This window comes from Geotrypetes seraphini, chromosome 11 (genome assembly GCF_902459505.1).
Source record: "Geotrypetes seraphini chromosome 11, aGeoSer1.1, whole genome shotgun sequence".
Classification (NCBI taxonomy): Eukaryota; Metazoa; Chordata; class Amphibia; order Gymnophiona; family Dermophiidae; genus Geotrypetes; species Geotrypetes seraphini.
In genome coordinates, this window is record NC_047094.1 from 25327170 (window position 1) to 25341777 (window position 14608).

Below are 14608 nucleotides of genomic sequence, written 5' to 3' on the forward strand. Positions count from 1 at the left end.
TCCTGCAAGCTCTGTCCTCATCTGCACAAGCCTCAAAAACTTTAAAATCACAAGTGTTCGAGGCTTGTGCAGTTAAGGCAGAGCTTTCAGGAATAGGACAGGGACAGCGACAAAACTTGCGGGGACAGAGAAATTGAATTCCTGCAGGGGGAAATTTGTCCCTGTGTCATTCTCTATCCTGGAGCAATGGAAGTTAATGTGACTTTCCCGAGGTCACAAGGCTCATCAACAGAAGTAAGATTTGAACCTTGGCTTCTTTAATCCTCAGTTATAATCACTGGGACGCTCCTGCGCTTTTAACTGCTTGCCATGCTTACCTACTGTTTCCTGCAGCTTCTGATTGACAGCCAGTTTGTTTACATCCTCACTGTACAGTCCAATCAGGGAGGTTTTTAAAACAGCCAGCAAAAGTTTCTCCTCCTGCAGCAAAACTTGCCTTTTGTCAGGCGTGACATTGATATCGACACACTCTGAAAAAGCAAACAAACTTATTTTTAGAGCAGAGCAAAGAACTATTCAGGATGTGATCTGGTTTCATTTCTTACAAGCTGGAACTGTGACAATTCAGGAGAGCATTGTAATGCAGTGCTACTGGAAGCATCACAAAAATCGCAAGGTATATGTGGAAAAAAAAATATTCTTTAGATCAGTGGTTCCCAACCCTGTCCTGGAGGACCACAAGACCAATCGGATAGCCCTAATGAATATGCATGAGAGAGATTTGCTTATAATGGAAGTGACAGGCATACAAATCTGCTCCATACATATTCATTAGGGCTAACCTGAAAATCTGATTGGCCTGGCGGTCCTCCAGAACAGAGTTGGGAACCACTGCTTTAGATTAAGACAACTTCATTCAATAAGGTGATTTTTTTTTTCATCCAGACCACCTTAGCATTCTGGTTCAAACCTTGATCCTACCCCAACTTGACAGCAACTCACTGTATTTCAAGTATCATTACTAAGTTTTCATTATAAATGACAATTATTACAAAATATTCCATAGCCAAATTAATATTTGGTTTTCAAAGGTTTGATAAGGATATGCCTTTGCTGTTGGTTATTTATCTAGGCTTCTGCAGAGTTCAAAACTGTTTGCACAGTTTTTAACATTTTAAATGGTTTGCACTCGATATTTCTCACGCAAGTTATTATACAGGGTGCCCACAAAAACACTCCTTGATTTTAAATGGTTACAAAACCAAAATTTATTGGAATATTCTTTCACCTTTGAGGCTACAGTTTCATCAACTCATAAAGTTTCATATGGTATCTGTTGATTATATATTATCTAAATAATCCCATATATAAGAGAAGGTGTATGACACCAGTAGTTAGACTATATTTAGGAAGAGACCTCAGTAACGGAGCCCACGCACAGTCGTTTTTCATAGACCGAGAAGTTCAACGTGGTCACATGCTCCTTTGCTCCAATCATCGGTCTCCTTCCCAAGTGTATTCTATCCTATATTCTAAATGTCCTATAAATATTTTAAAGAGAATGTAGCTATTTATTTTTTATTATTTGTATTTTATTTTTTATTTTTCCTTCTTAATAAAACATCTTACTAATTCTTGTTTTAAAATTAATCGTAATTCCTCTAATATGATAAATCAGGTGTCTATACTCATTCATTGAAGACCAAACTGACATAACTTATGCACTTCTAATTCTAAGTTATTATTAAACATTCAAATGAAAGAACAGGTGCTTAGCGATAATGTTTTTGAAAAAAGTACTTAGCTTTCATTTTTTAGCAGCGCTCGTATATCGTGCAATACCAACGTTTCGTAGACCTGAATTTTTGTCTACTGCTTCAGGGCCATTTCTCACGTGTAACAAGCTGTTATTTAAAGTACACTATCAGTCGTCTCAATACTATAGTGTAGTTTATAAATCTGTTGATTATATACACTTGATGGCCGCCCCACCTGTTACTCTGCAAACTTCGATGCGAAGCTCAGACCAGACTCTCTGAAGCATATCTGGCGTGATCGCATTTATAGCTTCAGTGATGCGTTCCTGCAGATCATCCATAGCTGCGGGTAGTGAAGGTACATACACGCCGTCTTTCACGTACCCCCAAAGGAAAGAGTCACAAACAGTAATGTCTGATGATCTCGGGTCCACTTGAGGAACACCTGGTCATTTTGTCGCATTGCATTGTCTGAAGGTTGTAACTTCTGCACCAATTGCAGCTTATTAAGGGTGAAAGTGCAAGCAATTGTGTAAGGTTTTGCTAACCGTGCCTTTTTAGGGATTGTATTTGCTGTCATTTTATTTATAAACATATTCCAATAATTTTTGATTGTGTAACCATTTAAAATCAAGGAGTGTTTTGTGGGCACCCTGTATATCCAGTAAATCAGATGCTCCTTATGCTTTCAATCTTCTTTTGTTTGAATGAAGGATAGCTCAAAGCATGTTAGCTTTATGAGAATCACAAACTAATATAAATCAAGTAAAACACGTAACGAGCTTACGATACAGATTTTCTTTTCCTTCATTCATCACACGTTCACCAAGTTTTGGTGCAATTAATCCCAAGATCAATGCCAAAGCAAAAACAACGTGACCCTGTGCAGCAGATCAAACGAGGCTGAAGCAGAATTTTGTAAAACTCTAAAAAGAAAATATCTTACACAAACTCACCAGAATCGACAGAGATGTTAAGGACGACAAATGGATACTGGTGCCTATTATACGTGTGGTAAACCTCATTCACCAACTTGGAAACCTAAACAGAATTCAGGCATGAGAGATATTACGACTCTGCACTCAACAAGCTGCATGAACCTGCCAGAGCACACTTACAGAAGAGCATTAAGGAACAAGTAAGACGCTTCTGTTTTCACTGTTCTGACCAAATGGAAAGAGAACCTGTGATATCACCACTAGTTATTACCTTTGCTAGGTCACAAGGTCGATGATTGACAAAGAAAAACTGTCTGTCTGTTGAACTTCTTCCAACACTATGATCACAGCGGGAAACAAATCCTGTAATGCTGTATCATGTTAAACAGAAATATGTTAAAAAAAAAAAGAGCTTTGTTATTCACTCCCAGTTTTTGAACATATTGTGTCAATTAATTGTAGTAGAAATGTCAGCAGGAATCCCTTGCCTCCTACAATCAGCCCTATTCCCTGGGTGTATTTTTCTACTATAATTATATTATAAAGGATAATATGGTTTCACTTTAAGTTAAAACTCAGAAAATGACAGAGGGCTAGATGCACTAAAGAGGATCAGCAAGACTGGGGGGGGGGGGGGTCTGCTCCGATCTGATTTTTGGCCAATTCAAAAAGAGCTATTGATGCACTAAAATTGCATGCAAATGGATTCACGGGAGGTTCGTCATAATCCCCAACTCTCCCGACTCTCCCAGATACGCAGAGTCAGCAGGGAATGCCCGAACAGCTGAGAGGCAGGGGAAACCCCAAAAGCAGCCTCCTGCCACTCAGCTGTTCGGGCATTCCCTGCTGACTCTGCGTACCTGTGAGAGTCACTCTCACAGGGATAAGTCGGGCAGGAAACCATTTTTTTTTTTAATGGGCACAGACGCTGTGCATGTTATACAAGGTGGACAGAGAGAGAGCCAGCAGCCACGTGTGTAAAATACAGTCAAACCTCAGTTTGCAAGTAACATGGTTTGTAAGCCTAGCAAAACATTCTTGCAAATCTTGCCTCGCAAACCGAGCGTTGACTTGATATGCGAGGTATCGCCCCCCGAGAACCGGAATCGCCCCCCCCCCCAAAAAAAAACAAAAACCTCTTACTGTGATCGGGCACCGGCACAAAGCAACAACCCACCCGCCTCCCGCTGATTCTGCTGGGCCTTGAGCATCTCATTAGAATCTCGGAGAGAGCGGGAGCCAGAAGGCCTTGAGCAGGCACAGATGCTCAAAGCCCAGCAAAATCAGCAGCAAGTGGCAGGCTCTTTGGGCACCGGCATGTCCTGTGGGTTGGTGCCGGTGCCCGATCGTGGTAAGGGTTTGGGCGGGTGGGTGAAGCCAGTTCTCGGGGGGGGGGGGGGGTGGAAGCACGCCGGTGGCCTCGGGGGGGGGGGGGGAAGCACGCCAGTGGCCTCGGGGGGGGGGTGGGGGAAGGGTTTCTTTTGGGATGTGGAACTAATCATGCGAGTTTCCTTTACTTTGCAAGCGGAAACTCGCTTTGATATATAAGCATGCTTCTGGAACGAATTACGCTCGCAAACCAAGGTTCCAATGTATGTTAATACATGAATAATGCCAACCTTCCAGCAGTGGTTTGTTACTTACGCATACGGGCCATGTGGTATATAGGTAGAACCGAGACCATATTCTTCACAAACAGCTTCACTGGGTGGTAGCTGGACAAAGGGAATTAGACTCTGCAGCTGAAACATTTCAAGGCACTATTAATTACTGGTGGGCACGCACATTCTTAAGAATATAAGAATAGCCAGATTGAGTCAGACCAATGGTCCATTTAGCCCAATATCCTATTTCTATAGTGCCCAATGCAGATCACAAGTACCTGGTAGAAACCCAAATTGTAGCAATATTCCATGCTATCGATCCCAGGGTAATCAGTGGTTTTCCCCATGTCTATCTCAATAGCAGAAAATAATCAAAAAACAGCAAGGGAATATATTTATCCAAGGTGATGCTTATAAATCACTGTTGTACTAATCACCTTTGTTTTACTTCAAGCACTAATTTCAACACAAGGCTGATGTGGTTAAGTGAACACTCAGACCCACAGCTGAGGTCCGGTGAAACAAGTTCACGGGGCAGCTGTTAAGGAGACCATCATAGTTGTTCACAGTCTCCTCCACCAAACAAAGACTAAATAACAGAAAATAAAACTTAAATAAAAATAAAATCATAAATTTCACAACAACTTAACTTTGAATGGTGTAGATGGTACACATAACTGCTCCGGGCTCCTCCGTTTATTCACAATACCGACCCCCCAACCTAGGTTTCACCCGCTGGCTTCTTCAGGAGGGGTACGGCACAAACACTCCATACAAAGTCAGTAGTGCGTGTGTGAGCAGTATGGAGTGTTTGTGCCGTACCCCTCCTGAAGAAGCCAGCGGGTGAAACCTAGGTTGGGGGGTCGGTATTGTGAATAAACGGAGGAGCCCGGAGCAGTTATGTGTACCATCTACACCATTCAAAGTTAAGTTGTTGTGAAATTTATGATTTTATTTTTATTTAAGTTTTATTTTCTGTTATTTAGTCTTTGTTTGGTGGAGGAGACTGTGAACAACTATGATGGTCTCCTTAACAGCTGCCCCGTGAACTTGTTTCACCGGACCTCAGCTGTGGGTCTGAGTATCTCAATAGCAGACCATGGATTTTTCTTCCAGGAACTTGTCCAAACCATTATTAAACCCAGCTACGTTTACTATATCCTCTGGCAAGAAGTTCTAGAACTTAACCTAGAAGACCTCAACATGTACTCTCTGGAGGAGAGGAAGGACAGGGGCGATATGTTACAGACATTTAAATATTTGAAAGGTATTAATATAGGACCACATCTTTTCAGAGAAGGGAAATTGGTAAAACTAGAAGACATAAATTGAGGTTGAGGGGTGGCAGACTTATGTTAAGGCAATTCTTTTTCATGGAGAGGGTGGTGGATGCCTAGGATGCCCTCCAGAGGGAGGTGGTGGAGAGGAAAACTGACGGAATTTTTAAAAAAGTGTGGGATGAACACAGCGTGATTGTTAATTAGAATACGAATGGGCAAACTTTCATGGTCTGAATCCCGCAAAGTAGATGGTTTGGATAGGCTGGAGTGAGCTTCAAGGGCAACTGCAGTAGTTGGAACCGCGCAGAGTTTTCGCCCAGGATTGTTTTTAGTCTTTGATCCACAAGTTGTTGTATTAGGACCTTGAGGGACCCCCCCCAGGAAGACAGTTTGTCAAAACACGGACCGTGTTGGGTCCATAGTACCCAATCACTTGGGTCCCAGGTATCTCTTCATGTGGATTATTGGACTGTACAGTGGTACCTTGGTTTACGAGCATAATTCGTTCCAGAAGCATGCTCGTAATTCAAAGTACTCGTATATCAAAGCACATGTCCCCATAGGCCACAATGTAAACTGAAACAATTCGTTCCACAACCAAGGTTTACTATGGTGGCCCACGGGTGGGTACCTGCCTGTAGGTGCTGCAGCCCTTGTAGCGTGGTAGCTTCCTTTCCCCGGTGTCCCCGTGCGGCTCTCCTCCCTCTTTGGCCGATGCCTTTTCCATTCACCAGCGCCTCCCGGCTTCTGATTCAAGACGGCCGCCATCCTTCTGACGCATGCACAGGACCTCTGAACTCCCCCGTCAAGCCGGCGCCACTCCAACAACACACGCACCACGTACAAGCTAGACCCAATGTGTCTTAGTGCAAAGACACACTTCGAGATCCAGGTCTTGAAGGTAAGCCCCTGGTCAAAACCAACTCCGAGTATTTTCACAGAATTTCTGAAGGAGAGTTGGATTCTCTTAGTACTTTGTGTAGGTGGGGCTAATTGATGACAGGCACCTTCCTAAAAGAAGAACCTGATCCTCAGCAGTCACTGTATCAGAGACAGAGAGGAGGGATCATTTCCGGCTAGAAATCTAAATGCCTAGCCTCTTGTTAGAAGGGAGCACAATGAAATCCTTTTTTCCACTTAGGTTTTCAGAATTTAGCCTCTAAATAGTTTGATACATTGTAAACCTCTTAGGTCAGTAAAATGCAGGAGTGGTATATCAAATCTTAAATAAATACAAATACCAGGTACCATAGTTAAGATTGTGAGACTGCCGGGACAGATAGGGAAGATACTTAATAGTATCTGATAGAAAAAAAAAATTATAGACTGCCCTGAACTTCTCCAAGATAGGGCTGTATATCAAATGTCAAACAAATGCATTTTTTAGGCTATTTGCATGCTTACCTGCTTTTGTCCAAATACGGCACCAATGTTTTCTTTCACACCACTAGTGCTCCCACTGGAACATACCACAGGGTTCCTCTTCCCTTGGCCCACTTGATTAGTGCAATTTATACGAACTCCTGCTGAAATTATACAGTATGCCTGCAACACCTGCACCATTTTGGCATACTCCTGGTAAAAAAAAAAGAAAAGAGACAAATCAGTGGCAAAGCGATGGTGACCGGCGCCCCTCTCCCGCCCTCTTCCCCATACCTTTTTAACTTTGGCGTGAGCAACGACGACCTTGCTGCCCATGTCAGCTTCAGAGCTCCAACGTCACTTCCTCCCAGAAGTGACATCAGAGAAAGCGCCAAAGCCAACGCGGGCAAGTTCGTTACTGCTCACGCTGAAGTTAAAATGGTACAGGGAAGGGGCACAGGCACGGGGAGGAGTGGGAAGGGGGGGAGCAGAAAGGAGGAGGGGTGCCAGCACCCTGAGGAAAACCACACCTGGGGCGGCCACCCCCCTCACACCTCCCTTACTAAGCCACCGAGACAAATTATTAGATTCTAAAATATAGTGATACTTACAGGCCCTAATACAGACTAACAATATAACATGAGGTGTGAAGAATACAGATAATAAAATATATATATTTATATTTTATTATCTGTGTGTGCATATACTTGTATATACAGTCAAACCTCAGTTTGCAAGCAACGCGGTTTGTGAATGTTTTGCAAGATGAGCAAAACACTCAGCAAACTTATCTTGCAAACTGAGTGCCGCCCCGATAAACGAGCACTTACAGATGTAGGTAGCGCCGCTTCAGGGGGATGCCTCTTCCATTCGCCGGCTAGCCTTCCACGCCAGGTGCAAGAGGCATCCCCCTGAAGCGGCGCTGTGTGGGCTCAGGGGTTCTCCAGAGGCTGGCAGATGGAAGAGGCATCCCCCTGAAGCAGCGCTGCATGGGCTCAGGGGTTCTCCAGCTGCTGGTGGACAGAGGAGGTGTTTCCTTGAGGCAGCGCTGCCTGCATCTGTTCAAGCACCCCGATGGTTGCGTGCGACTGGCCATCTACAGCACCCGAGAGGTACACACTCCTGGGCCACTTACTCCCAGTTCCTTGGCACCTTTTGGGTTGTGGAACGAATTGTCAGCGTTGCCATTATGGCCTATGGGGAAAGTTGCTTTGCTATACGAGTACTTTGGATTACAAGCATGCTTCTGGATGGAATTATGCTCATAAACCAAGGTACCACTGTATATAGAATTTCTACAGAAAAATCACTCAGCTTCCTAGAGTCTTTAAATAACTGGGTTCGTGGAAGAAAAAAGCATCAGAATTTTAAAGGGAACAATTTTCTATGCCTCACTCCTTCAATGGCAAAAAACCTTCCAGTAGCAACTTTGGCCCGGATTCTCTATACGGCGCCGATATCGGCGGTTGCCTAAAGTGTCAATCATGCAATGACACCATATAGAGAATCGTGTCTTCAGGAAAGATAGGCACTGAAAACGTGAATCACGACTACGTAGGTGCTTTATGGTACCTAACTCCACTTCTGGAATTAGTCAAGCCTATAGTGGCATTAAGCGTGATTCTGGCGCCATTTATTTATGCGCTGGTAAGAGCTTTTAAATTTAATGTTAATCACCGTTTGAGACGGCATTTCTCAATTAACTTAGGTATTATTAGGGCGCCTAAGTTAAGGCGCCATTTATAGAATTTCCTCCCCTTAATTTATAATTTTCACTGAATGTCTTTAAATGGCATAGTAGTGAAAAAAAACAACAACATTTAAACTCGGATTTAGAAAGCAGTCTAAAGGTTGCCTTAAGTCACTTCAGTCTACTACAGACGGCTGAAGGAGTAAGAATATTAAGCACACTCTTAGCTCTTGAAGCATCTTTTTACCTAAAATTTCCTTGTAAATGTCTTGTTAAATTACAACGCATAAGTAAATGTCCCAGTCAATCGTGAAACATTGACCAATACTTATTATACCTTATTTCCAAGATCAATGCAGCAAACTTTTTATGTATATTTTTTTTAGGGCTTCAGACATGCCATTTGGTCTCCCGTTTTTATTCGGTGACACAAATATCTTGATGGCTATGGCTTCTTCATTTGCCCCCTCTATGTATGTTTTTAACGTCTTTGTATTACTTTTCTTATATTATTGCTTATTAGTAAGCTGTTATAAAGTGCTTAGTGCTTTCATAAATAATTTTAACTTAAGAGTTATAAACTTATCTTAAAAGATGTTGTTTCATTCATTTATCTCTTGGTCAAATCGGGTAAGGGATAAGATCTGAATAGAAAATACATTGATCGGGATGGTTTGTTTAAATGGAGAAAGGGGGACTTATTCTTGAAATAGCCTCACGGCGAAACATGTCGATGTGACAGGTCCCTTACCCGATTCAACCAAGAGATAAATGAATGAAACAACATCTTTTAAGATAAGTTTATAACTCTTAAGTTAAAATTATTTATGAAAGCACTAAGCACTTTATAACAGCTTACTAATAAGCAATAATATAAGAAAAGTAATACAAAGACGTTAAAAACATACATAGAGGGGGCAAATGAAGAAGCCATAGCCATCAAGATATTTGTGTCACCGAATAAAAACGGGAGACCAAATGGCATGTCTGAAGCCCTAAAAAAATATACATAAAAAGTTTGCTGCATTGACCTTGGAAATAAGGTATTGTTAAATTACAAGACATTGAATATGTATTTTGGGATCCTATTCAATTGCAACAATTTCTAATAGCTCGAGAACAGAAATTAGTTTTTTGTTTTTTTCTTTTGTTTTAAATGATTCATTACTGAGAAAATTGGAGGATGCAAGAGTCCCAAATAGTAGGGAATGGTCAAAGATTCATAGGAATCAAGAACCAATTCTTAGTTTTCTTCTTATTTTTTTTAGTCTCACCATTGTTGTGGGCTCGAAAAGGAATTTTGTGTTGTATGTATAAGTATTGTTAAACTTTGTGTAAGAATCCTTTTTTTCTTGGTATCATTTGATATTGTAATTATTAAATTTATAAATAAAAAAAAAAGAATATTAAGCACTGTTTACTAAAGGGTGTTTCCATTTTGCATCTATGGGGGAAAGGTTTAGTAGATAAGATCCACATATGTTTATTTCACTCTGAGTGGAAATCTGTGTCAAAAACTCGGTCTAAAGAGAGAGATCAAATAATGAATGAACTGTATCAAAGTTTAATGTGACTTTAGCTAAACCGATCCCAGGGCATTTTAAAGTGAAATATACAACATTTTTTTTCTAAACATCTAATATCTGGAAAGTGAAAAAAACAAAAGAGTCTGACAAAGGGACAGAGCAGGTAATATAAACATTTTTGAAGAATATATACTGCTAAGATCACCTCGAAACATTAGGCACCAAGGAGAGCAAATAGTCTGTCTGTTCTGTGGAACTTGTCTTCATAGATTGCAACTGATTCAAAATACTGCTGCATAATTGATCTTTGGGAAACGTAAATTTGACCATGTGACTCCGTTACTCCAGAGTCTCCATTGGCTCCTGGTTTATTTTAGAGTTCAATTCAAATGTGCTTGTGTTGTTTTTAAAATCCTATATGGTATCTTTACTCCTCTCCTTCCTTTATCTTGGAACGTTTACAGATTTTCCTTTGCAAGAGGTAATCAACAATTTAAATTATCTCTTCCTTCCAAGAAAGGGATAAAAGGAGTCTAGATTTTTACTCAATCTCTGATTTTTAAGCTCTCTCAACTTTGGAATGATCTTCCACTCCTTTTAAAGAGTTCCGGTTCACTGCAACTTTTTTGTAAATCTTTCAAATCCATTTTATTTGCTAAACACTTTGAAAATTAATCTTCCGAAACTTAGTCTTATTCTTTATGGTTTTTATTTGTTAAGTTAATTATTGTAAACCAAGTCGAGCTTTCTTGGACTGATGTCTCGGTATATAAAGCCAAAATTAGATTAGATTTCATTAGTCACTTCCAGAAAATGCAACTGAGCTCTAAGCATCTCTGGGCAATGTAGACCTTGAAAATCTTCTTCACAGTCCTCCCTACAAAGGCTGCATCAGACATAAGAGGGGGAGATGTTTTTATATATTGTGACCAAGTAGGTTCTGTTCTGCCTTGGTCATGTTACTGCCATGGCTATCCACCAGGGGGAGCCGATGGGCTTAGGTGCTCTTCAGGTTGAAGCTATCTAGGTCACCACCGGGGGGAGCCCAAGAGCTAAGGTAATACCTGCTGACTTGGCTAGAGCAGGGCGTGGTCTTTCCTAGAAAAGACAGCCAGCTGAGACAAGGAGGTAGGCAAGTGAGGTGAAAGGATCTGGTTTCTCTCCCAGTAGGTCTCATCTGGTCCAGGCAGAGGTAAGAACAGTTCAACCTATGCAGTTACTTGAATCTGGAGACTTTGTGATTCGGCATGCCGTGGAGAAAGCCACTCCTTTGGGATTAATAAGGAAGCCTTCATGAGGAGTTCATTACTTACCTGCAACCAACAATGAGTTTGTGTTTTTGGAAACTGTTGGGTTTTGTTTTTGGGTTTGGACTTTCTCTGTTGAGCTCTGCCTTATTTTTGGGTTTAAATATTTGAAGCTGGGAGTACTCATTTTGGGTGAGGTTTGTTAACATCCTGGGAGAGGATTTTTTGATAGCTACTTTAAAAGCTGTTATTGCAAGACAAACTGGACACTCCTAATTCACCCAGCAGCGCTACCTAAATCTGCTGGAGGCTTCTATGAAAGAACTATAAGCAATGCTAAGAGCTGAACATAGCACTTTGATAATAGTTTACCCTGCTTGAGGGCAGGCTTGGAGCACAGTAGCTATGGGCTCTGTGGAGAGCCAGTGCTCATGAACAGAATTTTCTTGCTTGGTTAGAAAAGAAGAAAACTGAACTTTATTTTTCCTTTAGCTATTTGGGTTTTTGGCGTTATGTTTTGTTTTGGACAAAAACCAATGCTTATTATTTTTGTATTTTATCCCAAGGTGATGCTGTAAATCACCCTTAATGCCTTGTAACAAAGAAGTAACAATCAATTTACCCGGCCCTCAGAGATGCCACCTGGGGATCAAACAATCATATCCCCCGGCTTTACGCACCTAATCGTCATCGGGTCAGTGCAGAGTGTGAGACTGGTATATCATTTTTTTCTTTTTCTTTTGTTTTTTATATATGTGATGAACTCTTATACTGATTTAAAACAATAAATATTTCTAATGAGTTTGAAATGAATACTTAGCTTAACCGGGATGGTAAATGGCGGTTGACAAGGGATAAACAAGCCAACATGTTTCACCCGTAGAGGGGGTTTCCTCAGGGCTACTATCCCTTTTTGTGCTAGTTATACACGACTTGGCCACCCGATCTAAGTTCTCAAGAACTCTTGAGAACTCTTGAGAACTTAGATCGGGTGGCCAAGTCATGTATAACTAGCACAAAAAGGGATAGTAGCCCTGAGGAAACCCCCTCTACGGGTGAAACATGTTGGCTTGTTTATCCCTTGTCAACCGCCATTTACCATCCCGGTTAAGCTAAGTATTCATTTCAAACTCATTAGAAATATTTATTGTTTTAAATCAGTATAAGAGTTCATCACATATATAAAAAAACAAAAGAAAAAGAAAAAAATGATATACCAGTCTCACACTCTGCACTGACCCGATGACGATTAGGTGCGTAAAGCCGGGGGATATGATTGTTTGATCCCCAGGTGGCATCTCTGAGGGCCGGGTAAATTGATTGTTACTTCTTTGTTACAAGGCATTAAGGGTGATTTGCAGCATCACCTTGGGATAAAGTTGATATTGTGCCTTGTAAAAGCTACTGTTTAAGCCTATTATCCAATATTATTTTTGTATGCCATTTCTGACTTTATCCATTGACAGTAAAAGTGATATATCTTCATTTGACTTCAGTAGGTGTGGGTTTGAGTTTGGATCCTGGTTTTTGGTGTCAGTCCATTCCTGCAGGGTGACTCCAGGCCGGGTCACACGCTGGTGTTCTTTCAATGTTTAGCCACTAGTAATGCTGTGGAGTCCCAATCTTGGGCAGCAGAGTGGTGACATTAAATTTATATATACATGCATATTTTTAATGTATTTCTGACATAATGTATTTCTGACAGAGGCACATATGTGTAGTGCCAAAAAAATTAGCCATAAACAAAAAGAGACGAAGGACAGCGGAGTTGAAGTTCGTGATGCAGCGATTTATCGTAGCACACAAAGTTGCAGATGTTTATGCAATCAACAGTATCCACATTATTTTGGAAAATACGGAGCCGACACAAGCCGTGTTTCAACTTGACCGTCTTCCTCAGGGGTCCTAAAGGCTGGTGGTAAAATTTGGGCAAATGTGGATGCTAGTAGAACTGCAAATCGAACTTTGGTTGGAGCGTCTCAAACAAAACAGAGCGTCCCTAGCGATGCATAGGGTGAGTAAGGATGGACGCAGCGGGAAGAAAGAAAAGAAAAAAATTAGCCATATCAGATATTTGTGTTTTTTTGATAGCTACTTGATTTTCAAGGGTATTATTAATTGTGGTATCATCATGTTATCGTCTTCGATCCATGTTTCTTAAGTCATTCATTAATTTGCACACACTGGTTTATCATTCGTGTGTTTTAAACTGACGTTCATGTTGTGTTCTTGTTTATTTATATATGTCACAAACCCTTCTTGGACAGTTTAAGTTTTGGATGACCTCCTCTTTTGTAAATTCCCTTGGGCAACCCTTTCAGTCACTTTTTTTTCATTCTACATTGCTTGTAGAGATTACCATCTCCATTTTGTTTCCTGGAATCATTTTACTCCTTCCAACTCCATTTTACCCAGCTCAGAAATAGAGGCAAAAGGAACTTTTGCAAATCTCTCATAACAGTATCCTATTAAAGAAGCCTTTTAACTTCACTGACTCAGTACAGTTATAAAATGCTGTATAATAATCATACATCTGAAATCTGAAAATATAGCTAAAAGTGTTGTTTCCTTTGTGGTTTCAGGGCTTGCTTTGACAGTTCTGCCATCAACTAGCATCAATATATCCAACTCCCAGGGATGCCTAGGCAGGGCGTGTGGCTCTGAGGTATCGAGTATTGCCAAGTTTTCATAGCCATATACTGATAAGCAGCATTCAATTACACTTTTTTCCTAGACTTGCAGAATTACACTTCTCCCTCGTTATTCGCGGGGGATACGGGCAGAGCCGGACCGCGAATGGCAAAAAACCGCGATTATCCGGCTCTGACTCACTCCCACCTCCCTGACGCCTTCCCGGCCTTACCTAGTGGTCTAGAGGGCTTTCGGGGCAGGAGCGATCTTCCCACGCTCCTGCCCCGTGCAGATCGCTATGAGGAAATGGCTGCTGTGAGTTTCCGTAGTCTCTCGAGACTACGACGGGAACTCCCTACAGCCATTTCCTCATGGCGATCTGCACGGGGCAGGAGAGTAGGAAGATCACTCCTGCCCCGAAAGCCCTCTAGACCACCAGGTAAGGCCTGGACGGCGGCAGGGAGGTAAAAAAAATGTTTTTTTTAAATTTTCCCCCTCCCCAGAAAAAAATTGCGATTATGTGAAATCGCGAGTGCAGAAACCACGAATGGGGAGGGGGAAACGTACAATGTGTTTGTTTATCAGCATTTCAAATATCGCCCTCTCTTGAAGAAGTTCAAGAAGGTGTACAAT

General features: G+C 41.4%; 1 protein-coding gene and 1 long non-coding RNA gene across 2 annotated transcripts in view; one reads left to right on the plus strand and one right to left on the minus strand.

Annotated features, from left to right (window-relative positions):
- LOC117369288 overlaps positions 1-14608 on the plus strand; it is a 33390-nt gene that overhangs the window by 17158 nt on the left and 1624 nt on the right. The window lies entirely within an intron of this gene.
- Positions 1-14608, minus strand: part of PMS2 (PMS1 homolog 2, mismatch repair system component) — a 34828-nt gene that overhangs the window by 12366 nt on the left and 7854 nt on the right. The window contains exons 6-10 of the mRNA XM_033963647.1: positions 6924-7094; positions 4280-4377; positions 2907-3006; positions 2654-2738; positions 318-470 (exon numbers count right to left, since the gene is read on the minus strand). Coding sequence (XP_033819538.1) covers positions 318-470; positions 2654-2738; positions 2907-3006; positions 4280-4377; positions 6924-7094 — 607 coding nt within the window. The remainder of the gene's footprint in view (positions 1-317; positions 471-2653; positions 2739-2906; positions 3007-4279; positions 4378-6923; positions 7095-14608) is intronic.